Source organism: Brassica napus, chromosome C3 (assembly GCF_020379485.1).
Source record: "Brassica napus cultivar Da-Ae chromosome C3, Da-Ae, whole genome shotgun sequence".
In the NCBI taxonomy this organism is placed as follows: domain Eukaryota; kingdom Viridiplantae; phylum Streptophyta; class Magnoliopsida; order Brassicales; family Brassicaceae; genus Brassica; species Brassica napus.
Window position 1 is genome coordinate 12,466,652 of NC_063446.1, and position 27,451 is coordinate 12,494,102.

A 27,451-nucleotide genomic window follows, 5' to 3' on the forward strand; every position below is an offset into this window, starting at 1 on the left:
TGATTTATTTGTTATTCATTTATGTTATTGAAATAATAAAAACGATTTTGTTTTTATATATTATCTTGCTTGGTCTTGCTTGATGATTCTTGATTAAATAACAAATAAAACCTTAATAAAAGGATAATCAGTCCACTGATAGTTGATTTCATGCATGGTTTAACTTTACCTTGATTGTATAGGTTTAACTTTACCTTCCTGCAATCACATAAAATCAATTGTTGGGTGTAGACTAATGAGTCAGTTCACTGATAGATTGATTTCTCGCATAGATTTAACTTCATCTTGATTGTATAGGTTCAACTTTACCTTCCTACAATCACTTGAAATCAATTAATTGGTACTGACAATGGCAAAAGACACGACATTATTCAGACCCATTGAGTTATAAAGATTTATAACATTCTACATTGAACCAGTGAGCAAAGAAAATACGATTCCTTTCAGATTTTTGAAAAATCGCCTAAAAGCATTATGAATGCCTATACCCATATTTTCTACTGATTTATTCTATGCTAAGGATCAGTATGAAAGAGGCATAAAGCCATGGTAACCAGTATGGTTCACCACGAAATAAACACTTATGGCATGACCAGATTAGCCATCTTGATCCAAAACATGATGAAAAATTAATTAAGGCACAAAAGTGATCCCATAAAATCTCACAATGTGTTATAAGTACACAAAAGGGAAAATCACTAAAATAATTAAGGCTCCACTGTCCTAAGCACTACGAAATTATGAGTATGTTCATGAGGGGGAGAGAGGACTAAAACCCACAGTCCATGATCATATCATAAATTCGGATTCCATGGTTTACAACCATAATATACACGGCTGGAAAGCTTTAAAGCCCTCACTAATGGTACATCACCCACGTCCAGCCTAAAGCTTAAGGACATTATGTATATAAATATTGATTTACATCAGGCCATACATGTAAGCATAGACATTCCCACCTCTGAATGATTAAGGGTCATAAACCAGACATATACACAAACCATCTTAAGAAAATACGAATATTCCACCACATATATGTGTGCCATTTAAGATGGAACCTCAGATGAGGATTGGGAATATATATTAGATAAATAAGACTTCCTCCACGAAACTATAATGTATCTTGTGCCAAACATGGATGATTTAATCAAGTGGCCAAGAACACAGATTACAAAAGATAGTAATCTGATTATCCAACTTTGAAAGGAGAAAGTTATCAGGCTGATAAAGAGTAAAGAGTAAAAGAGAAATATAATGGTATCAACCATAGTTGTCTTGGCAAGATCCTCAGACCAAAGATTATGATCTAGACGTTCTAAAAGAATATGATCAAAAGATATAAAAGCTAGCAGAAATATATGCCAGACACACTGACCCGAAAAGAAAAAATGACTATGTCATACCAGCTTAAGCACCACGAATTAGATGTCTAAGAGACACAATCAAGTTGCTACAATGTCTATTAGAGATAGACAAATAAGTTCCAAATAATAAGGAACCTCGGAAAGTAATGAAAGGTGCTCAGAATCGTACAAATCCGAGTTCATAAGAGAAACCAGTTCAGACAGAGAAATAAGGTTGCGCAACCACACATCTAAGGTACCAGACCATGTAGTTTGGGACGCCAAACTGCAAGGTATAAAGGTCTTGGATAATAAGATCTCAAAATCTAATTAGATCATGTCTGGAACAGTATGAAACTAAAGATAAAGAGTGTTAACACCAAAGATGTATTTACATACATAAGAGCTCATAAAAGATTGTAGTACTTGGGATTTGAAGGATATAACCTGAGGATCATGAACCCACGTAGAGTACTCATAAAACCTATATAGGGACGTGGGGTGTTCAAAGAATTCAAAGTAATTATAAGACAGATGGGCGTAGTAACCATGTACATACAGAAAAGCCATCTAAGAAAGAAACCAGTGAATGGATCTTGTGAGATAAGAAATTCCGTGAGATTAAAGGACATGACCACATGGTATAGTGTGTCCATGTTCCTTCTAAATAACGTTCAAGTATAGCTTGATTACACAAGGATACTCACAAGGACCAAGGAACAATTTATAAAGAGATATGCTCCTATATGGTGGATGCTACTACAGAAAATCAAGTTTGATTTTGTCTGGATATTTACTAAAGAAATAATGGTGTAGTAAGCAGCAAATGGATCACTGGATAAAGGTATCAACGTACCATAGAAATATGAGAAAGAAATTCTCATAGAACAAGCTTTGTTCCTAAGTTGTTTATGGATTGTAATATACAGCAGCTGTAAGTAATATGAAAGACTAAGTATTTACTTAGTGCAGTCAGTCCATACAGAAAATATTATAATTTCTTATGATCATAATAAAGACCAACTGAGAGAAAAAGTTTAATGGTTCAAAGGTTCAATAATACAAGTTATCGATTGATTAAACAGGCTATGTTTTACATATGGAAAGTCTGTAGAAAAATCATAGCCGTGTGTGTGTATGATTAAGTCAGCACGTCTAAGTGAGAACCATAAACCAGGATAGTGACCAGAAGGATGTCTGGTCGTGGCTTAATGATTATAAGCATTGCTAAAGCAAGAAAAGATCGATAACCATGTACAAAGGACATGAGTGTATGACTGCGAATTCATTGTGTGATGAGTTTCATTGCAGCAAATAATTATTGATGGTATGACCTTAGACACTCATGATTATGAACGAATATAGACAAGGTCTATAGCTCAACATGGATCGACAAAAGAAAATAAAGAATGATTGGTTACAATGGATAAAGCCATTGGCACATACGAAGAGATATAAGTCCGAATGAACGAAAGATATGAAGTAAAGTTGTTCGTATGTGTTCTGGGTCTATGACTCAATATATATTGAATGTCCACGTTTTGGGAAAGCCATATAACCAAAGAGAATCCGTGGGACATGAAAAAGGACCTGCAAGTAAAGTTTTATTGCAGATTATAAAGTCCATCCGAGCACCGTTTGAAGCACCATCAGTTCAACCAAGACATGGAGTGATCAGCAGCAAAGATGTACATCCTGACCACATCTTAATGGAGTTCCAAAAGACATACCAACGTCCAAGACTTACAAGTTCATTCAAGGAGAATCCAGCTGATCATCTTCACCAAGTCATAGGCAACTTCAACGTTCAAGAAGACTCGGATACCAGATGGGAATGCGTCTACTACAGTGATGCATTCATCTGGGGGAGTTCATGTGTTGTACTCTTTTTCCTGTCCTTGGTTTCCCGTTTTGCCACATTGGTTTTGGGGTTTTTCAGGAGAGGTTTTAATGAGGCAACATTAAGCATGCAACGAACCTGTACCGGATGTGTCGATCAAGGGTGAGTGTTATAAACCAAATGATGATCGACCATGGACCAGTCTGTACTGCAGACCCAATCCGGGACATGATAAAGACAACCAGAGACTATGTGTTTATCTAGTATATATTCCATGTATATATGTAACATAGTGTTTATCCTTATTCTTATCTTGTTAGGATAAACATGACCTTATGACGGTCTAATACCTTGTATATATATGGACCTTCTGGTCGACAGTAATGATAACAGAAGTATTTCCCCAACACTTCATTTACAACAGTTGCGAGGTTCTAATTTATTATTATTGTTTTTTTTTTTTGCAAAAGGTCTAAATTTGTATTTTCTTGTACAAGGTCCAAAAGGACTAATTCTTTACTAGCTAAATCGAATACATATTAACGTAAGAATTTATTCAGAATGAGAAGTATTATATCGTAGTAGAGTCAAGGAAACATCCATAATCTACATGAAGAAAACATATTATATTTGTTCATTTCATCATAATTCAAATTTAAACAGTAATAGTAATCCAGTGATTCTCATTTGTTGGTCAAGACAGTAGATGAACTTCTATCGAACATTTAACTTTCATTCCATTGAATATTATATCGCATTTCGACACATAATTCTGTTAAGAAAAGTGTAAAAATATATGCATATTTACAATTTTGGAGTTGTAATGATCGAAAATGTAAAATTTTAATTTTCCATTCAAATTAAGCAAAACTTATTATAAAATTAAATACAAAATGATTAAAAAATAAATAATTTGAGCGTGTATATATATTCAGATTCTCATTTCTTCAAATTATATGCTTATATATTGTTTTCCAGAGTAAACATATACTATAAGAAGCATTTTTTTTCTTTTCAATCATAACAAACAACTTCAAATGAAATTAATGTAAACTCCCGTTGACAACAAACTATCCGAACTTTGTTATTTTCTTGGCACTCCGCAGAATCATATATATATAGTTTTTGACTAAACGCAGAATCTTATATTTGGAACGTAAAGTATGGGCTCCAACTTAATTATATACATAGAATTAGAAGGAATCAAATGATTTGTGCAAAGACACTAATGTACAAAAGCGTGTGGAGCGCATTATGAGTAGCAGCCCTACAGGCACGCTCGCACACTTTTGTCGTCGCTCCGGTGGGTCAAGTTGTGTGCCAGTGCTCCCTATTTTCTCCCAACTTCGTGTCGTTTTTATGTTGCCTCTCATTTAATTATTCCTAATACTTTTAATTTAAATTATGAAACATACCTCAATTATTTTGCTGTCGTAAATACAACCAATACAACCAACTTTAAAAATAGTTGTTTCATGACCGTATCCAGCTTCTATATTACATATTATTTTTAAAGATATAAAATCATTTGCATTCTAAATACCTTTTTGCTATGTATATAGTAAATGTATTTATAATTTTGTGCCAACATTTTTAGATTAATGAAAGCTTTTTTTCTTAACAGTATTTGGTCTTATATTAATCGTCTATTTTTATTTGGTATTGAATACCCATGTTTGATTATCCTTTATATAAAGTGAAAGCATACGAGGTTGGATTAGTCGACGTCCCTAATTATCTAATATATTAATTTAGAGTTTTATTTTTATCTACCATTAACAAGTTATAGTATGACCACTTAAAAAACTATTTAACATGAAATATTTAATTATTTACATTAATAATAAACCAACTATAAATTTGAATTTTATTTTTTAATTAAAACAAAATCTGTTAACAAATAATCTAACAAAATCTTACTTCAAAATATTTTATAAAATAACATATTAATAAATTTTGTAATTAGTAATATAATATTGTTATAAACCAATGTTAACTAAAATTTTATTATAAAACAAGTAAATAAAAATTATATATTATTTTTTATAAATTCTATAATTATATTATGTATTATATAAAAATAGAAGTGCTATATGAATTAAATATGAAAAATTATATCAAATAGGTAAATTAACAAATTTTATTTTTCAAATTTTTTTCAATTTTTAAAATAAAATAATGTATTAATGTAGTAAAACAAATTCAAAATTCATATTCCAAACTAAAAAATAATATTGTAATTTTTCAAAGTTTTCTTGACAAAATAAATTTTTTTGAAAATAAATATTCAACTCAAAATGATAATATTTCAAATTTTACAAAAAATAAAATCATAGATAATAAAGAATAAATTTTTGGAATGCATCACGAAAAAACAAACTATATATGTTGTAAAAATTAAATAAATCTAATTTTTGACATCTTAATTAAAAATAAAATAAAAATTAAATATCTTCTATCAATAAAATTAACTAAAATAATATGATAGATGCTACTATGTATAAAATTTACTAAATTAGTAAGGCTATATTATTTAAACAAAACTGTGTTTTTACTTATAAATCCCGCAAAGTACTAAAATAATATATGTTAAATTAATTTTTTGTAAGCACAACATGTAAATATAAATTATCTTAAACATATTTTTTCTATAATATAAGTACATAAATTTTATAAATGCATTACAGCAAAATGTATAAATTAAAAAAAAAACATATTTTGAAAGAAGTTATCTATTTGATTATTTCATATTTTTATTTTATTGTACTTAACTCCAAAATATATTAGTAAGTAATAACAATTAATAACAAAGTAAAATGTATTAAACAATCACTATATATTAATAATATTGAATAAAAAATATAAACAATAATATTATATATTTACACAATATATAATACTAAAATAGAAGTTATATATTTAAAACATTTGTAATAATATCAAATACATTTATAAAATATAAAAAATATCTGCACGGACGTGCTGGTTAAAATCTAGTAGAAAATTATAACTTGATAAGTGAAACACCATTTTGTGTTTCATCACATTTCCTTAATTATTTATAGAGATGTGTAACTAACTTAGAATTATTGTCAATTACATTACATTCGTTTCTGATATATAGAAAATCAGTGTAACACAAGACTTCATAAAAAAAAAGAATGAAAAAGTTTTGGCCATATATATATCCAATAGGTTAATTTTTGATAGCAGAGAAAAATATTAATAAAAAAATGTGTGATAAAATTTTGAATTTTATTGAATTACAGTAATAATAAGTACAGAGTATACTGTAAAATATCAAGGATGATTTTGATTTTTAACATTCTAGTATCTTTAAATTAGCTTTAATAGTTTATTCACTGAATTTATTAATAAAGCTATAACGTAATTTCATTTTAACTGATCACATAAGACTATAAGAGTAGTTACATAATTATACGTTTAGCTGAATATACTATCATTGTGATTTTACCCCAAGAAAAAAAACTATCATTGTGATGTTTATATAGAGGTATAGCTAGTGGTGACAAGAAGATGATTGTATGATAATGATTTGTAGCTAAACAATTAGCAAAGGTATTGTGACACCAAAACATTGAAAAGAAACCTAAAAAGGTCCGAGATCTGTATTAAAGATGAATAAGTATAGGTGTATAATGTACATTTACTTGTCTGCATCGTTTAATAATAACGAAGACAAATTAAATTAGAGAAAAAGTGTCTTCATTTGGAAATAAGAGATGCGTTCCCTTTGGGGAAACTCTACGATAATAATATTTATTACAAAACAAGTCAGTCTGGCACCACTCCGACTTTTAAAAACAATGTATAATTACTTTACTGAATATTTTATTGACCTTTTAATATTTCGAAAAAAATAATCGTATGTTGGGGGTGAGTGGTGGACAAACAACTCTGACATTTTACTTAAAACTCTGATATTTTAAAGTTGTAAATGTGGACATTAAATTATTCTATAGCTTTAATAAAATTTAATTTTGAACCTCTGGCGCTTCTTATTAAAATTTGATATTGTGAAGGCCTCTTTGCTACTTAACCTCGTCCGATGAATTAATTAGTTCTGCATGGAATGGTAGACTTTTTTTTTTCTTTTTTCTTGAAACTTGATGGAATGGTAAACTGACAAAAACATTTCATGAATATGAATCCAATTCGCCATATTTTAAAAAGGTTGAAGTCTATGTTTGAGATTCTTTTTTTCCTTTCTTTTAACGTCTGTTTATATATGTACATATTCTTCCATATATTTTATGCGTTATCTAAATGGTATCGAATGTGCATGAAACTTTTAGACTAAAAACGATGGTATTGAAATATTGAGAATCTAGCTTTTAGTTGGTATGTTGTTGAACAAAAAAAAAAAGTTGGTATGTTGTTGTTAGGTTCGTTTTCGCATTAGGATGTTGTCCATATAAAATACTTGTATATATGTATTTTTGTAGCAATTTTAGGAAGTGCAGTATATTTTCAATAAAATAGTCATAGTTCAGACATTTTGTTCACCCTATTAGTTGATTTTTTTACTCAATATTTTTGTTCACCCTAGTTGATGTTAACATTCGATTTTGTTGAGGGCATCCCACTTGTTTTCAAAATAATTCACTTAATTAGTAATTATTTAAAATTTGGTCGAAGATATATTTAAAAGGTATATCTTAACTATGCATATGTGATACATAATTAATATTCAATAATATCATTTCGCATACGAAATGGTGGCAAATCCAGTGGGCAGACATAGTTATTCAAATTGCATTACTGCATGAATGATATCACTAACTCTTTTTATCATAGCTTTTCATGTTATATGTTAGCTAGATTAATATATTGATTATCCTTTTAAAAATATATATCTTCGGAATACATAAAATCAATGCCTTAAAATAAGCGATTTTTTTTACAAAGTAAAAATAGAGTATATATTTAAAATATAGCGATTTATCTATTGCTATTCAGAACTGTCGCCACCCACACCCAGTAGTCAATCCAGCTTGAATAATATATTCTCTTGCAATAATGCATAACATATAATTTTGATGTTCGTCCAATATTTAATACACAACTAGGTTTATAAAATATGGCAATCCAGAACTTAAATACACATGCACTTATGTGATCTTGTACCGTTTAACACATGAACTAAATCCGAAGATAAACGAATGTTTGGAACTATCAAATCTGCTTGGTTGAACAACTTTAATTAAAAACAAATCACTAAAAAAAAGATCAAGATAAATAAACAATTATTAGTCTGCTAGATTTCTTTCATTCCTTTTTAACACCAGGTTTCTTATTTTCTTGATGATTTTATATGATTTTTATTTTTACTTTTGTCAATTATTTTACTTGTTTTTTTTTAAACTTTCGAATTATTTGATTCTGTTAACTAAGTTTTTCTTTTATATTTTACAAGTTATAGTATATTACTATTATAGTACAAATTTTGAATATATGCGGGATTTAGTGTAATTGATAATAATAATAATAATAATAAAATCTGAACACTTTTGAGAATTATTATGTCTGTTATGGCGTGACCACTTAAGCTACCCAACCCATTTATATAAATCATGACTGTTCATCTGTTTTAAAAAAAATCATTAGCGACACAGAAATGTAAGTGTTGTCCCATGATACGAGACTATGGATTACAGTTGACGGATCACTCAGCATTGTAGGATAGATATGTAATTTTATATTTTTTATATGATTGCACTTGTTTCATATGCACAAGTTTATAAACTATAGAATTATGGTGTAAATTTGGATGCAGTTTTTAAGACGTAAAATAAAGAATAAAAAGAGTTCAAGAGAATACTTTTTTTTTTATCTAAGACTTTCGTTGATTAGTTGAATGACTCAATAACAAGAAGTTTAAAAAACATGTTGTCAATAACAAGAAGTATTTTTCCAAACTCAATACAGAAAGAAAATAGAAATATAAAACTATTTATTTCCGTTATATTGTGCCGTGGGGAGCAAGCCTTCCACGACCCTCTTCGCTAGCGAAGTCTCTTTATGTTTACTCTGTTGGGGCTTACTCAAGTGATCCAAAAGTTATGACACTGCGACTCACTAGGATTCCATAAAAGTATATACATATTTTAAGTTGTTTACATATTTTAAAATATTTTTAAAAAACTATAACACATATACAATCAGGTGTATCTCAAATTCTAATGAAACTGGCTATATTATATATACATGCAACCAAGTTTTTATAATGGAACTCTAATTTGAATTTTTTTTTTCGTTTAAGCTAATTTGATTTTTAGGATAATAGTCTAGTAAGTTAGGATAATCAAATTCTAATGAAACTGGCTATATTATTTGGAATTTTAGATGTTAGAATATCACCATGACTATATTTCTACCTTAACTAATTAATGTTCGATCTCTGGCTAAACACCATTATTTCGAGTTTGTTATCTTTAAACACGCAATTATGACACTATAACATTCAAAATTTATTTGATTACTTCCTTGGTGTTACAAAATTGGTTGTGATTAAACCAAGAAACTAAGCAAGATATCATTATTGCATAATAAAATATCTTCGCTAATAGTTGGCCCCCCCAAAAATTATTGACATATCCTATGCGATTATATTTTTTAACCAAAAGTTTCATACTAAAACTCAGGTTAATTTTCAAAATATATAATCATGATATAACTTTGTAATGGCTAATTAAACAAAAGCATTCATAAATAGATTTTCGATCTTGACTAACAAAGCAATGACCACTAAGCTTTCATTATTTAGTTATTAGCAGGATTAGATCAATGTTTCAGTTTTTATGCTAGTTGGTGTAAGTTTCTATTAGGATTATATAGTTTGTAAATATCTTGGACTGGGACAAACTTTATGTGCCTATCGTTGTATATTAAACATAGACTTATAGATTGAGGTACCAAAAAAATAAGGCATAGTTTGTGGAATAATATGTTGTTTTCCCGTTTCCTATCATGCTAATTTTTTAAATATACATCCAACCACCAGTCTCTTAATTTTATCTGTTATCAAAATTGTGGTCCAAGCATATATATATTAGACGTAATCACACAGGCGTGGCGAGTGGTACGGTAGGCTTGGTGCTTAAACACTATGTATTCGAAACCTATCAAATTTAGATTTATCTGCTTGTATAGCCAATACTGGTGATAGACCTCAAGAGAACTAGTCGGCTGAGCATGGTCCACTGAACACTCCACGATGATAAAAAGAAAACATACAGTAGACGTTCAATTGCTCAAAAAAAAAAAGACATTCAATATACAAACAAACAACTCATGTGCTCAAAAGATTAAATGTCAACACCATCTATTATTCACTGAAATGCCCTTGTCACCGACCTTAAATCTTGTTAGCCAATGAGAATTGCTCCTCGTTTGTGTGTCTTGTATGAGTCTGTGATTGGCTCATCTCTAAACGTCTCTGGCCTATAATTAGGCAACATTTAAGCCGCAAAGACCCTCTCCCATTAGTTGAGTCATTTAATCATTTTCATCCATAAAAGAAAACATAAATCAATCAACGGTCCTCGAATGCATACAAATAAATAAAAGTTCTTTGAAACAAATGAGATCTGAACACGTGTGACTGACCGATCTAGAGTCGACACATATATTTTCCTTATTTATGTAAAGGTCTATCACAGACATACAAGAACTAGTGTTTATTGGTTGGTTGAATCAAAAAGGTACTCTGAAAAATAAATATCAAAAAGAGTGTTTGATATCAACTAATCTCACTCTGTATTGATATATTTTTAATTTCAACTGAATTAGTAGTTGTTGTACTATGTTGATGTGGAATATTTACCTAAGAAAATTTAAGAAAAATGTTACTATTCTATAGTGTATACATCAACATTAACATGGTGTTGGGCAATACATTTTGTGAAGCACCCTTGTAAATCTCATATGAAAAATATATTTATCAAAACTAAAATTTGTTGCACGCATGTTTATGTGTACCATTAGATTTATGATTTATCCTTTAGCATTAGAGTTTTAGTTTAAGATGTTTAGAAATATAGTAACAAAGTTATTTTTGTCATACTATTGACAATTGGTAGTTACTTCTTTATTTTATCCCAAGAAGGTTTAGTAGTAATTACTAATTAGTAGTAGTATCTTCGAAGGGACGTTCAACAGGTAATTAATTTTGTACGTGATCAAACAATTTTCAAAAAAGTTACAAAACTCATAGTAGATCTTAATATAATGACTTTATATAACTAAAATAATTAAAAAGCTCAGAAATTTTGTATGGGAAATAGCCATAGACAATCACAGCTCAACAGCTTTTTAACTCACCTCTCACTCTCAGATCATTCTTGTTTCATATTCTTTCCTCTCTCTCTCTCCCTCTCTTACCTTTTCTACTTTGGAGTTTGAGAGAAAGAGAAGAAGAAAGATTTTAATCATTTTAGCAGCTTCAACTTTCTCAACCCAACCTTAGTTTCTCTCCATTGCTCTCATGTGAGATTCAGTCTTTTTCATCACTTTTCTTTTGTGACTTTGTCTCTGTTTCAGCCTTCCAAATCCCAGATCCTCTGTTTTCTTCATTTAAGTTTCCTTTTAATTTTTTTTTTCTCTAGATTGGGATCTGACACTAAGAAACTGGTTTGGTCCTTCAGACAGGAAAGTTCAGAAACAGAATCTTGTTCTTCTTCTTATCATCTCTCTTTCTCTCTCAGATTCCATTTCCAAAATGCCATTTCGATAGATCAAAACCACCAAACGTTTCTATCTTTCTTTAACATCCACCATTGATATATATATAGAGAGAGAGAGACACAAGACCAACAATCGTTGAAGAAACATGAACAGAAGAATCGAAGTTCTGTCCTCAGCAACATACTTAGACACATCAAACTGGCTGTTCCAAGAAAACAGAGGAACTAAATGGACACATGAAGAAAACAAGAAGTTCGAAAACGCTTTAGCGTTTTACGACAAAGACACTCCCGACAGATGGAACAAAGTCGCCGCTATGCTCCCTGGAAAAACAGTCGGAGATGTCATCAAACAGTACAGAGAGCTAGAGGAAGATCTCAGCGACATCGAAGCTGGTCGTATCCCGATCCCTGGCTACGCCTCTGATTCATTTACACTAGACTGGGGAGGCTACGACGCTGGAAACAATGGGTTTAACATGAACGGATATTACTTCCCCGCCTCCGGAGGAAAGAGAGGATCCGCCGCGAGAGCAGCGGAGCATGAACGGAAGAAAGGTGTTCCATGGACAGAAGAAGAACACAGGTAAAACTAAGTCATCTCTTTCTCTCTCTCTATACTTTCTTTAGATTTGGACTCTGCACTTTTAGATTTTTTTTAAAAACGTACGTCTTTTTCATGGAGACGTGTTTATGTATACGTATAAAGATATAAGTATATACGGTCGTATAATTATTCTATATTCTATAGTTGATCAAGAACAATATATAGTCCATCCACCAAAACACATTGCATCTTTTGTGCTTGTCGATATTTCGTACGTATGGGGTTGACAGAGAGACAGAGACACACGTCCATTATACAGTAGTAGTAGATTAGTTACATGTTTATACTGCATGAGTTTTACTTTTACAAAACACACACATATGTATATCTGGTGTTATCTTTTTGTTTTTTTTTAAACTGAAGGAGGATATTTAGAATATTTATTTGATTTATTTTTTTCATAAATTGTGGTATTACTTTTGAAACCAAAATTCTAATTTACACGTAATTCAAAACTAGTAAATAGTGGAATTTAGTAAACATTCTCAATATAACTTTTCAAACCAATTTTTACAGTTTATTGCTATCCAAATTAGTTATTTCTGGATTTAAATTCTTCTCTTTTAGTTAGTGGTTGATTGAATAAAAGTGTATTTGTAAATTTAATATTGTTTGGATGTATAATGATCTATAGTTGATGTAGCTGTCAATTATTTTTCATTTTTATGTCTATGAACTATGTCTACTTATATGTGAAACAAAGGGATATAATTTTTTTTTAACAACTACGCCATTTTCTCATGTTTGAGTATATAAATCCATTGGTAAAAATATATACATATCAGATTAAGTCTTGTTTTTTTTGCTACTTTCTAATGCATTTGATATTGCTGCGGTTAATTGTTTTTCACTCACGCACATAATCGCACATGAAACATTGGTAAGAAAACACGGCACATGAAAATTAATTTCTTTTTTTATATGAAGCTGTAATTAAATAGTGATATTATGTGTAAATAGTCTGTTCTTAAGTTCGGTGCGTTTTAATGAATACGCAGACAATTTCTGATGGGTCTGAAGAAATATGGAAAAGGCGATTGGAGAAACATAGCTCGAAACTTCGTGACCACACGGACGCCAACGCAAGTCGCAAGTCATGCTCAAAAGTATTTCATAAGGCAAGTCAACGGCGGCAAAGATAAACGCCGTTCAAGCATCCATGATATCACCACCGTCAACATCTCAGACTCTCCTGATGCAGCGGCCGCTGATTCCGCAACCGCAAACGCCCCATGCTCGCCGCCGTCAGTAGGAGGAAGCCAGCGAGAGGCTTCAGATCACTGGGAAGGTCAAACGACATACGTTGAAACAGCGGCTGCGTTTTACAATCAAAACGTGTTTCAAGAAACGCTCCTTGGAATGTCCTCAACGCCGTATATGGCCAAACTGCAGGAGCAGAGTTTTCTAAACGCATCACAATTCGAATCGTACAATGCGTATCTCCAAATGTAGCACAAGGTGAAGATCTCGGAGAAGTTACCGAGTTAATAATCATTAGTAACTTTTTTTACTCTTTTGGTTTTTATTGTTTGATCTGCGCGGCTTGCATATACAAAAAATATTAGCTGCTCTTTTTTTCCGAGACTCTTAGTGTTTTTCTCCCTATATTTTTGTGGTTGATTCAAAGATATTTTTAGCAAATTAATTAGAGTTTTGGTTATTTTAATTGCTGAGTGGTGCATTTTGTGTTTGTGTGATTTGGACCTCTTGTGAGCTCGAATTGCTTTTTTATAATTTATGTTTTATGAGTTGTGTCATGTAGTCTATTATTAGATTTTGTACCTTACTGATGGATTTTTCAATTAATGAGTACTATTTCCGTTTTATAGTATTATTTTGATATTTTTCACACAAATTTAAAAATAACTGAAATTAGTTATATTTTTAGTAATTATATCTATTTAACCAATAATATTTGAGATAAAAATATATTTATAAAACCAATATATTTTACAATTAATATTAAGTATAAATTAATATAAATTGTATTAAATTTTAAAGTGACACTCTTTGAATAAATAGAAAAATATATCAATATTAATACTTTTTATTAAAAAAAAAGAGAGAGTAATAGTTATTGTTTCGCTTTGTTTAGCTACTTTGCAACTTTCCCTTTTGCTAGTTTTCATCTCACTTGTGCCAATTTTGCAAAATACGTTAAGGTTAAAGTCTCAGTGCGAAGATTGAGATTAAAATTAGATAGGATGTGTAAAATATAAAATGTAATATAAAACCTAGGGGATACTGATATATTTTGGTTTATCAACTAATTCAATTGCTATTTTCAAAGCTTTATATTTTGGTGTAATCTATTTTCCCCTTGTAATTGTTTTTTCTTAAGAAAACATTTAAAAATAAATAAATAAAATTAGTTTTAAACGGGGAATGCTAGTTTAGAATGAATTATGAATTATCTATTGAGGAGTATGAAGCTAAAAGTATATATGTTAAGTGGGTTTTCCATTTATTTAATCTAAGATATTTAACAACTTGGTGTCGTGACAAATCTGTAATCGAAACCTGGCTTAGTGTTGGTTTTTATTAAAAACTTTTTAATTACTTTACTTTCCCAAAAAAGTTGTTCAAAATTACTTTTTGAAGTTCGAAGTTGACAAGATAATGAGAATCTATAGAGCCTAAGAAAACCCATAAACAAAAATGAAAAAGCCATAATGATTGATATGCTTTTTTGTTCACCAAGTTGGCAATTTTATAAGTATTTTTTAATCATGGGGCTTTAATGTGAAGAATCATAAACTTCTAACCTTATAGTCAATCGCAGTTGAGTAGATTAATTAACGTGCTCTTAACTAATGTTTGACAAAAAGTAAATGTAGAGGCAATTTTATTACCTTTTCGATCAGCATCAGGAACTATTTAATCTTGGACTCTTGGTAAATTTGTTCTTTAAACTGATGTTTGATTTTGTTCAAAAAAAAAACTGATGTTTGCTGTGTCCCATTTCGATGCCTTCGGTGAGTAATACAAGAAGTACTTCATATGATCCCAAATTAGACTTCTGAGAGCATTTCCAAAAGAAACTGTATAACTCCAAATATAAAGTTTTTTGCTCTACAAAAAAGAATTTGAAAAGTGAAATTCCAAATATAGAGTTTCACTTTTCAAAACTTCATCTTTTTATTTGCAAATTAGTCTTTACAATTATATATCATATTTATATTTCTTAAATATTTTTTTGTTTAACTTTTTAATCCTTAAAACTTTTATATCTCATAAATATTTCAAATTTGTTTTATAAATTTAAGTTTTACACATGAAATTAAATAAAAATTTAAAAAAAGATTTATAATATTTTAAAACTAAAATTAAACAACAAGAATATTACAAAAAACCGTAATAAAAACTTATTAAAAAGACACATGAAGATCAATGGCAGAAGCAACAGTTGAAATGACGGAAAATGAAGATATCCGATTTCAGCAATTTTTGGCTCGTAATCTACAAATAAAAAATAAAGAGAATCATTTCTTACTTCGAAATGCACTAGTTGATCATATATGGAAGCATTACGGAAATAATTTTATGGAATAATGTAATATTTGCTTGCAGTTTAATATTTAATTATGTACTTTTATTTATAATTTTATATTTTAATGTATGATTTTTTTAATTAATATTTCTGTAATATATATATATATATATATATATATATGTACTAGTTATTTATAGAAGTTTTATGAATTTACATTAACTATGACAAATATAAGGATTATAGTGTAAAATATAAATAATTTTGAAGTTAGGTTTGAAGTTTTACTTTTGGAGAAGAACACATTGAAACTTCAAATATAGAGTTTTAGAAACTTCAAAATAGAGTTTTTTTTTGGAGATGCTTAAGAGCATGAACATCCCAAGGTCCTTAGGGAAGTTTTTTGACAAAATGTGGGTCTTACTGACGCGTGGATCCTACAAAAATTTAAAAACCACTCCCCAAAATCACCAAATAAGGATCGGTAATCGAGGAGTTTTGGCACTGTTTGCAGACCCCACCGACACGTGGCGAACCGCGATTGTTTTAAAAAAATAAAAAATAAAAAAAAACCTTAAGGACCTCTTGCGATAATCATGGTGTAAGGCAGACCGTCGATTCCTAATATTTATTGCAAGTCATAACCTACTTTATTTTGTTTCTTAGTAAGTCAGTCAATGTTTATATATTGGCTTAGTTTCAAAGTTAGTCTTTCCTTATCAATGTGTGTGCCAAGAAGTTTAGTTAACTTTTTTGGACAAAGAAGTTTAGTTACCTATTTTGTATTCTTAGATCATCTCCTATATATTTTGCTATTTTTGTTTCTTTCATCGAACCCGCTGATGAGTGGCTGAAAGTACAGTATACAAATGATGAGTACATAAATCTCACAATTTGGGATGTACAACCGGCATGGTTGGATGATTTGCCGAAGGTGAAGATAGATAGAAGGACAAAGTATATATGTTTCGATGTTTCCAAATGGAAGATTTACGGATGGAATAATATCAAAGGATGTGGTTCATTGTTTTCAACACTATTAAGAGATCACAAGTATCACAGAGACACAAAAGCTTGGATTTTGGAATTCATATTTCTTAAGTGGCGAGTTGGTGCACATCATCATCTGCACAAGACATTTAGAAAATGGGATATGACTAAAAGAATAAAGTCAAACCGAAACCATGTTAGAAGGTGTTAGATACGAAAGCATTGGTATCTATTTATGGCAACAAGATTTCAGTTAACAGAAGCATTGGGGTTTACTATGCGGTGTATAAATAAAAGTCTTAGCTTGAAATTACTAGCTAAACACACAATTCGCATCAGAAGTTCGTTTCTAGAGAAGAAAATAACAGAATGATCCCTCTGTAAGTCTTTACTTCGGGAGGCATTATTAAATTCACTTTTCTTGTTTTATCGTCTTCAACTAAATGACGCATATTTCTGCTTATATAATAATTTGTTCTCCGGATATTCTTTCTATTGACTTTGTTTTCTTTTATATATTTCATATGTGTATCCAGACTTTGTGTTTTGAACATAAATAAAGTTCTAATTTCGTCGAAAAAACTATTCACACACACATCATGTTGCTTAGACAAGGTCGAGCAGTCGTTTTGTTTTCAAAGCTACACAACACAATCATTTCTTTAATACCCATGGGACTAACCAGTACATGCACTTGAAATCTTGCAGTCATCTCCTTCTTAACTTCCTAAGGTTGGGGACAATATCGCTGACTATCTATCGATTCTTGAGACCCGGTAAATATAGCTTAAATTCATTGTTAACGTGGCCATATACTCGACTAGGTACACGTAATTAGTCGGGTCTCAAGAATGCCATAATTTTAATATAGATAATGCCATGGGTTATGAATGGAAGGGCAGGACAAGTGCAGTTCTCCTGCAATACATTCACCATTCACGTTTTTCTGTTTGCAAAATCAGTTTAAGCAGGAGATCTGCATGCAGTTCAATATTTTTGTTTTTTTGTGGAAAAAAACGGGAGATCTTATTTTTGTCTTTTTGTGGAAAAAGCGGGAGATCTGTATGCAGATCACATCCGCTAACATTTAGTTATATTTCGGCCTTATAATTTTCCTAAAACTTCTCTCTTCCGGGCTTTCTAGGGCCGCTAAGCTTCTGCTTTTGGGTTTCTTTTTTGACACACTGGGTATATCTCTTTCATCAAATATAATGTCTGTAAAACATTTAGGCCTAAAGCTGTTATATCTGAAGAGTTTTATTAAGATTTTTGGTTGTCCAACCTAAATCCCCAAGATATAAAATAGGGTTAATTTGTGTGATGTACATATTGGGACAAGAAATGAAAAAAAACCATGTAACAGTTACATGGTGGAATGTGAATTTTCTTTTTAAATGAATTTTTGACTTTTTGTGAGTAGCCATAATATTTTTTTTTGATGAAATGTGAAATTTATTGATCAATGTAAAAATAATAGAGCTTTACAAAAATTTGAAGAGACTATAGAAAAGGATATACAATGCTAAAAAGAATGATCGAACATCTAGTAATTTAGGCTGTAACTTCAAACCAACGTCGCATTAATCCTTCGAGCTTGTGGTCAGCTTTGTATCTAAGAGTGGTAATACTATTCCGCATTGCTTTATCAATGATCCTGATCAGTTGATCCACTGTCCGAAACCCTGTGTGTAGCCATAATATTAACGTGCTATTTCCCCACAAAAACTATCATACGATATCAATTAGATTTGTTAATTAATATAATGATTTTGACCTTTTTAAATATGTTTATATCTAGATATATAAATTCTAATAAACTTTAGATTTTTTTTTTAGTTAAAATACGTTAAATTGGTAAAAAAATTAATTTGTTAATTAATATAATGAACCTATAAATTTAAATAATTTTTTAATCATTTAATTATTAAAAATATTTTATTAGTGTTGCTTTAATTTTGTATTTGTTGATGCACACTTACAACTAATTTTTAAATATATGATATATATTAATATATATGATATATAAGTTGATTAAAATATATTTGTACTATTTTATTAATGTGATATATATATATATATATATTTATTAATTTAATGGTTATATATGAGTTATCATATTTAAAAAATCTTGCCAAAAATATAAATCTCTATTAAAAAAATTGTACATGTCAAGTTAATGTCATTTCATCATTTTTCAAAAGCAATGCCTTTATTTTTTGTTGAAATTTAATGCGGTAATGACACATATACAAATCACTTCACAAATAATGTTTATGAGATATAGAGTGTAAATGGATAAGCTCACCTAGCATCTCGAGAATATAGAAATAATATATATATATATATATATATATATATATATATATATATTGAATTAATAATATACAGAAAAATGTACAATTTATTGAATTAATTATATTTATGTATTTGTGGAACGAAAGATAAGATTTCCTAATAGATCTTATTAGTGTGGCACCAATTTAACTAATGAATTTTCCATAAACTTTAGATCATGTCCATGAATTGCTACAAAATGAAAGAGAAATTAATCCCAAAGAGAAATAAAATTTATATCTTGTCCATATGATTTTTTATCACTACATCACCAACATGTGGTTATCAAAAACTATTTGTAGTAGTAGTTTTTCATCTTCAAATAATCATAATTTTCGTTTGAAACCCATGATCTGACAATTTTCTATACATAAATTGATTAACTCAATTTCTATCTCAAAGCTTCCCAAACAATCATGAAAAGAGGCTAAGATTATTTATACTAAGAACTTTGAACATATGTGGAGTATATGTGCTAAGTACGTAGTCCCCACTTACCTACTACTAGTAAAGATGAGAAAGCAAATTTATTCTCGATGAACACCCTTTCCTCGATTTCAGCTCGCTTTTATTGCTAATAGATTTTATTTCAATTTCATAATATTATTTTGTAGTTAACATATCAGACCCTACACAGTTAAAATTACACAACACACCACTTTTGTGTTAATGGTCCTTCTTTTATCGCCCCTTTGTAATGGATCTTAACCTACAATAGTTTGCCAATTCGTTTTTTTCTGTAACTTTTTTTTTTTTTTGGTAAAAAAAAAGTGTTTTCATCTCTTTAACAGGAACCCAAACATTGTAAATAGTCTCTCAAAACGCGAATCGAATCCGGGTGGCGGAAGTTACAGTCGCAGCCTCTTTACCACCAGAGTTGACTCGTTATGGTTTTTCTCTAACTTTGTAAAAGGAAACCCAGAATGTGGTTAGGTTTCTTTATTTTCTCTCTTAATATACACATGAATAACGTTTGACGTTATTAATTAAAATAACATTAGGAGAAACACTGAGAAAAACTTTTTTTTTCCGAATTCTACCGTGTGTTAATATATGATCTGTTTCAGTGAGTTGGATGGGAATTTATTAGAAAACGAAAGGTGGTAGCCTGATGCTCACACGAATCCGACTAATAATTTTAAAGCTTATTTTTGAGCCATTGAAATTCATTTTTTCTTAAAAGTCCCATTGATTTTTTTTTTTTCACAAGAAAGCAGGTGTAGCCTTTTCTAGGTTTTTGTTTATATTATAGGAATTTTGGTGGTTGATCAAAAAAAAAAAAGAATTTTGGTATAACTGTTTTAATTACTATTCGTAGCCTTAGAGCAACTCCTACAAAGAATTCTCTCTTTGAGTGATCCATATTGACAAAAAAGTGATGAAGTAGGAAAAGTTTATGGGTTCGATGGAATCTGAGAGATGGCCCAAACTTGGACAGCCGGGAGGAACTCAATGAAGCAAGCAGGCAAACATTTGCAAGGCACAAGCCGCACATGAATTTCTTTTTTTTTTGCTAAATTGTAAATATCATGAAAATGTTAATAAAACCTCAAATCCTTTTTTTAAATAACTATTCTGATTCTATGAACCCCAAAAAGGGTAAAAAAAAGACCCATAGAATCAAACGCAAATCAAAGCTTTCCTAAACAAGAACAAGTTATGAAGTACAGAGAAGCAACAAACATGAGTTATTCTTGGTTCACCAACCAATAGGAATTAGTTATTTCATATTTAGTATATTTAAAAAAAAAAACAAAATATTGTCAATTTATATCATGATTAAAAAAAAGAAGTTTAGTTGCAAAAACAAAATTTTTTTAAAAATATTTTTATAAAACCCTAAACTCTTGGGTAAACATTAAACTTTTGGATAAACCATAAACCTTTGATAAATCCTAAACCCTAAATAAAAAAAATAAACACTAAATCTTAAAAATACTAAACCCTTGTATTTAGTATTTTTAAGATTTAGTGTTTAGTATTTTTTATTTATTTAGGGTTTAGAAATTATCCAAGAGTTTATGGTTTACCCAAAGTTTTATGGTTTATTCAAGGGTTTAGGATTTACGATGTAGGGTTTAGTGTTTTGCTGACGGTATTTTACTTTGTTATTTTAAAATCATGATATAAATTGACAATATTTTTTGTTTTTTTTAAAAGATACTAAATATTAAATAACTAATTCCCGGTGCTCAACAAGCAGCATCATTTGCTCCAACACAAGCGCTTCTTCAATCCAAGACTTACCTACACGACAATGGAGAAAGTCCCGGTGCTGATTTGCCGTTGTCTAACCCGAAGGTTCTCTCAGGAAGCGACGAAGGAAGGGCTGGCAAGACTCTCTCTGGTGCAGTCCGAGGAAGACCGCGTTGAAACCAATCACCTACAGGAAAGAGAAGAAGATCTACTTGTGCTGATTTGTCGTTGTCTAACCCGAAGGTTCTCTCAGGACGCGACGACAGAAGGGCTGGCAATACCCGCTCCGGTGCAGTCCGAGGAAGACCAAAGACCACACAGGTTGCATCCTTCAGTACAAATAGATGCTCACACTCACATTAAGCACATGGGAGGTCCTGATCAAGCACATGCAGTACTGACGCTCCCTGAAACGAAATACCTAAGACCACACAGGTTGCATCCTTCAGGACAAATAGATGCTCACACTCACATTAAGCACATGAGAGGTCCTGATCAAGCGCATGCAGTACTGACGCTCCCTGAAACCGGCCACGCGATACAAGGGCCTCTTGAATGATAGCGCTTTCAACAAAATGTCAAGGAGATGCTTCCAGGAGCTTGACAGAGGAGTTGAAAAACTGGAAAAGTCGAGTGACTCCTCAAAACATACGATCTCCACGGCGAGCAAAAGCCCCAAAGTCATGACCTAGGGGGTAACATGTCGGGTCTGTCCAAAGACCCTAAGTTACCACACACCAGAATCACAAAGGAGAGCCAAAGACTCGCCACCGGAGGAGAACCGTGGTTGCCGATGCTTGCAGCTAGGAAGGGAGGTTCTAGGTGACAAGCCTCCACGACACCTTTCTCTAAACTGAGATGAGAAGCTGTAAAGTCCCAAACCGCAGATCTGTTGCAGAGTCGACATGACAATAAGAAGACTACTAGAGAGAGGGAGGCAGCGACGCTACCACTCGCCCGAGAACCCTTGGGAATCAGAACTGATCTCTGTTAGTCCGCAAAGAATCGAGAGCTAGGGACCCCCAAGACGACGACGATGATCAGTGCCGTCCCAAAATTTGATGTGGCCTAAAGCACAATAAAAATTATGTGGCCTTTTATATAAATACTAATGGAAAATAGTAATGCAAACAACACAAAAGTGCTTAAAATCATTGAATATGGCTGAATCTGTAATAAAAATGTGACCCTAAAATTTGTTATATATCTTGTGGCCTAAAGCATGTGCTTTACTTGCCTTATAGCAAGGACGGGCCTGACGATGATGAAACTCTTCGCCTAAGCTCCGGAGAAACCTCACACACTCAAGGCTTCAGCTAGATTATCTGTTAAACTAACGGAAATCCAGAGGCTTGAGCAAGGAAGAGAAGAAGAATCGAGTTCAACCGAGGTTGATGCAGTGAAATTAACGGAAAGAAGAAGAGACGGTAGGTGACCGGCGGCGAGAGCCACCAGCCACCACCGACGCGGTTCCGATGTTAAAAGCCGAGAGAGAGATAAGAGAGGTGTTTGTTTGTTTGCGGCTATGCGTCGCACAAACAACATTTGCTGGTACCAAACGCTACCACTAGAGAATCACTCTCTCAATCGGTCACTACCGGTCTTTTTACAAATACAACATTTACTGCTATCACTCAAAGATATATAACAATTATTTTGCTTATTTAGAGGGAACAAAAAATATTGATTGAGAACGTACAGAAAATATCTCTACGTTATAGTTATGGTGAGTAATAAGGAAAAGTAGACGAAGGATGAGGTGAATCGAGAGATGTCTCACGTGGTGTTGTATCCGGAAAGTTAGGCATCTGACATTATTAACACAAGATTATGTATTCATATGGAGCATAGTGTCTTAGTTGTAGTTTCATCTGTGGGCATTAATTTTTGCAGTTCTATTCTTCTTTATTTGGCTTATGGTGAATCATTGTTCGTTTCACTGACATTGGCTTTGTTTATTTACAAGGAGCGTATAATTATTGGTACGATAAATATATCTTATTTAAGTTAGAAAGAAAAAAAATATTTTATCTATACTATTAAAACAAAATACCTCTTAGGATATTGCTCATAGTTTTGACACTATAATTACAGCTCTATGCCATTGAAAGAATATTTTGATATTAATGTTAGGACCCACTAAAAATCATAAAACAGAGAAAATAAAAAAATGAAAAAACACTCGGAACCCACCTAAAACATTTATCGCTAGAGAAAAAAAAGAACAAATAGATCAACCTATAACTAGTGTTCACTGGAAAAAGAAAAATTAAGCTACTCTAATATTCATCTCTACTAATAAAACCAATAAGTATAAACAATACAAAAACTATAAAATTCACTCCATCTAATTACAATGATGAGTACAAACAACACAATTATGGAAGTAGTTGGTTGGGTTGTAGTTTTAAAATATGTGCTGTAAAATTTAGTCTATAAAGTTTTTTTGTTGTGGATGTATCGGTTGTAACTGTACAAATTAAATAGATTAATACAAGAGTTCCAGACAAAATCAAGAAACTTAAAAAAAACATTACTTTATGATTTTTTTTTTTTGGAAAACGGTCATAAAATCATATTTTATGATATTGTGCTGTATTTATTTAAATAAATGCAAATTATTTTTTTACCCACGAGGCATTTGTATAGAATATATTTTGTATTTTTTAGTACATTAAAAAACCCGGTTTCTTTTAAAATTTTATAGGTTACATTTAATAAAAGTTACTAATAACAAATAAATTACATTAAAATTACTAAGAATAAAATTTTGTAATTTTAAACTCATAAAACAATTTCTATGACTATAAATACATCCTTTTATTTGACCATAAGAAATACATCTTTTTATATCATGTCTAACATATAAGTATATTTTAAATACATAAAAAATTAACAAAATTATAAATAGATTAGATTATCTTATATAGAAATACATCATCTTATAATTAACAAAATTCGACCAAAATTTAAAATAAAAAACAAATCCCGCTCTTTGTCAAAATCTAGTTTATTTTTATTTTAAAATTGTTACTACGCAGGTACATTTTGGTATTCTTAGAGTCAACAAAATCAAAAGTCAAAACTACCCAATCCAAAAGGAAAAAGTCAAAGATCTAAATCCACATTACGAAGACCTAATTTTTTTTTTTTTTTATTTAAAGACCTAAATCTTTTACAGAGAAAAAAAATAAGAACCACTTTATTGACTTAATACTTCAATGATCACGTGTTCTAAAATTTCCAGCACGGAAGCCTACGAAAGTAATTACATGTAAATTTTGATTGTGACAAATTTATTAGTGTTATACTCCCTCCGTTCTTTTTAAAGTGTTGTTTTAATATTTTTTCACACAATTAAAACATAAATTAAGTGTATATTTTTTTTTTATAAATTATAAATATTTGGCGCAAATATTTGATAAAATTATTTATGAAATTAATGTAGTTTGCAACTAATATTCAACTGAAAGTATGTATAATTTACAATAAAATTATAAAATGACATTTTGTTTAACAAAAAAAAAAAAGGTTAAAATAGTGGTGGGGTGATCAGGTTAAAGGCTAGACACTTTTTTCTTTTGACTAAAGGCTTCACTAAAGGCTTCGCTAGACACTCTAAGGAACAATGATCACAAATGCTTTCATGCTTGGTCTGAAGATATATATTATCATACAGACACATGATTTTAGTTTACCGCATTATAGTTTCATGTTAATGTCGTGCACCATGGAGCCTCTTTGAATAAAACATGTTTCTGAATCATCATCCATATTTTCCAACATATCAGACAATATAATCTAAATCTTCACCTCATCAAGAAACATTTTGTTGACTAGATTTATTATGTTAAAAAAGTTGTCAACTATATCGAACTTTATAAGAGAAAATGGTATGTGAGATTGTGAGTAATTAATACTAAAATATCTCGGTGATATATGATATATATACTTTTCTGTTTCATAATATAACTTGTTTTACAAATATAGTTTTTAAAAATATAAGTTGTTTTTCTATTTCTATACATCTTTTTACCTTTATAGAATATGGTGTAACCAATAAATTTTTGTACGTTTTTTAATAATTGGTTGAACTATATTTAGTTTTATATGTTAAATGATACTTTTTGAATAAAAATATTTTTTAAAAACTAAGTACTTTTATGTGAAATAACTTATAATGTGAAACCGATAGAGTACTATTTATAAGTTTATTTAATTTAAAAGTAACATATCTTCTAATTAATAACATATCTTCTAATTAATGGCATATTTTTTTAGTTAGTGACAGCTTTATAAGACGTGTATATATATATATATATATATATATATATATATATATATATGAGAAGAGTAACAAATACATTCTCAGAGTAATTTATTAAAAACCGATGGAGTATTTTTGTATTCTAGATTGGAGTGCAACTTGGAAGTGTAAAAACTCTTTCGTTTGTGAGAAACGTGATGGAGCACATCGAGAACGTAATGCCGGCAACGCGATCTCAGCCGCGGCTCTGGTTCCTTAACCAAAAAGGCTTTCCAACATTTATAACAATTATAACATCTAATTTGGAAAATTGATTGAGTAAAATTTACATCTCGCTATCCGTTGAAATTTATGATAAAATAATTAGTGGCTTTTCTACTATGAGTTTAATAATTAGTGTTGTAAATAAACTTGAATCAAACTCGAATAAATCAAAGAGCAAAACGAATTGAGGTAAATACTAATTTTAGGGTTTATATATTGTTATCTGAATAATTAACTTTACAATTCTTAGATCCATATTTACGGCAGCCTCAAACCCAGATTTTTTTATCCATTTAAGAATACATTCTTATTTAGAAAAAGTAAATTTTCCTAGATGTCAACCTTTATAGTGAATTTATCTTCTTTGCGTCTACGACGCCCACATTCGGATGATGGACTTTTACTGGTGCACAGATATTTAAGACACTTTCAGATGCAACAATTAGCAGAGATTCTTACGGAAAAAGATGGACAGTAAAAAAAGAAGAAGATTGGCTTCATGATTCTTACTTCATTTGCAAACTTGTTTTTCTATAGATTCGATATGGAGTCATAAGAAGAAGAATACAAACACTACAAGCCAAATGAATAATTGATAACGCCTGAAATTATTAAATTCAACTTTATTTTTCTTACCTCGAATGTTAAATAGTTTTAGTGTGGTTGGTGGCTTTAGCCGCCGGTTACCATATTCTTTATTTTGTTTTGTATATAGTCTTCGTTTCTTTAGATATTTTGTTGGGTTTCAACCTAATTCGAATCGTTTGGGGGCATAATTCTTATCAATTTCGATTAGGTTGATTTGAATAATTCACGTTGGCGATTCTATCTCCCGCTAATTGGATTATATTTTTCGCTTGGCGAGCTTTTGTGGTGTTCTGAACCCATCCATGTTTCGGAGGCGGTTTCTGTCAAGACCCTCCTGCGCAAAATCATTCATTGAAGTCCCATTTAGCTTGTGAAGTGTTTATCTTCTTTGAGGGTTAAGCCATGATTCTTTCTTCACTGAAATTAGTCTTAACCAGGCTTGAAGCTTTCCAGTTAAACGGTTCTTGGGTTAAGCTTTCATAGTGGGAAAGGATGAAGAGGTCGATGGATTAGTCTCAATCAGTTTAAACGCGATTCAACAGAGTTTGGCGTTCATAGAACGGTCCAACAAAAGATCTACTTCTGGGTTCGATTGGCCAATCCCTAAATTAAAATCGAGAGAAGATTGATATCTGTTTTATAACGACGTTGAAAGACGGAGGAGGGCTTAGTAAGGTGATATCATACAAATTTACATTGTTTTTATCATCTATTTTTGTACATTTTGATCATTTAGACTATCATTTAGGTTTGTTTAGATTGCATTGCATTACATTTGTGTGTTTTGAGGTTTGGAAACACACTGATGAGATCTTGGAGCTAAATGA

The 27,451-nt window shown here is 30.7% G+C and overlaps 1 protein-coding gene across 1 annotated transcript; it reads left to right on the forward strand.

The window, feature by feature from the left end:
• Window positions 1–11,536: 11,536 nt before the first annotated feature.
• Window positions 11,537–14,161, forward strand: LOC106427708 (transcription factor DIVARICATA). Its single transcript, XM_013868426.3, has 2 exons — window positions 11,537–12,474; window positions 13,494–14,161. Exons 1-2 carry the CDS (start codon window positions 12,035–12,037, stop codon window positions 13,945–13,947), a joined length of 894 nt encoding a protein of 297 aa, XP_013723880.1. The 5' UTR covers window positions 11,537–12,034; the 3' UTR covers window positions 13,948–14,161.
• The last annotated feature ends 13,290 nt before the right edge of the window (window positions 14,162–27,451 follow it).

What these genes read in the sequence shown, in the direction of transcription:
- LOC106427708 (XM_013868426.3), top strand. Translation starts at nt 12,035, where the DNA reads ATGAACAGAAGAATCGAAGTTCTGTCCTCAGCAACATACTTAGACACA. An exon ending in TGGACAGAAGAAGAACACAG is followed by an intron (nt 12,475 to 13,493) that starts GTAAAACTAAGT and finishes ATGAATACGCAG; the next exon opens with ACAATTTCTGATGGGTCTGA.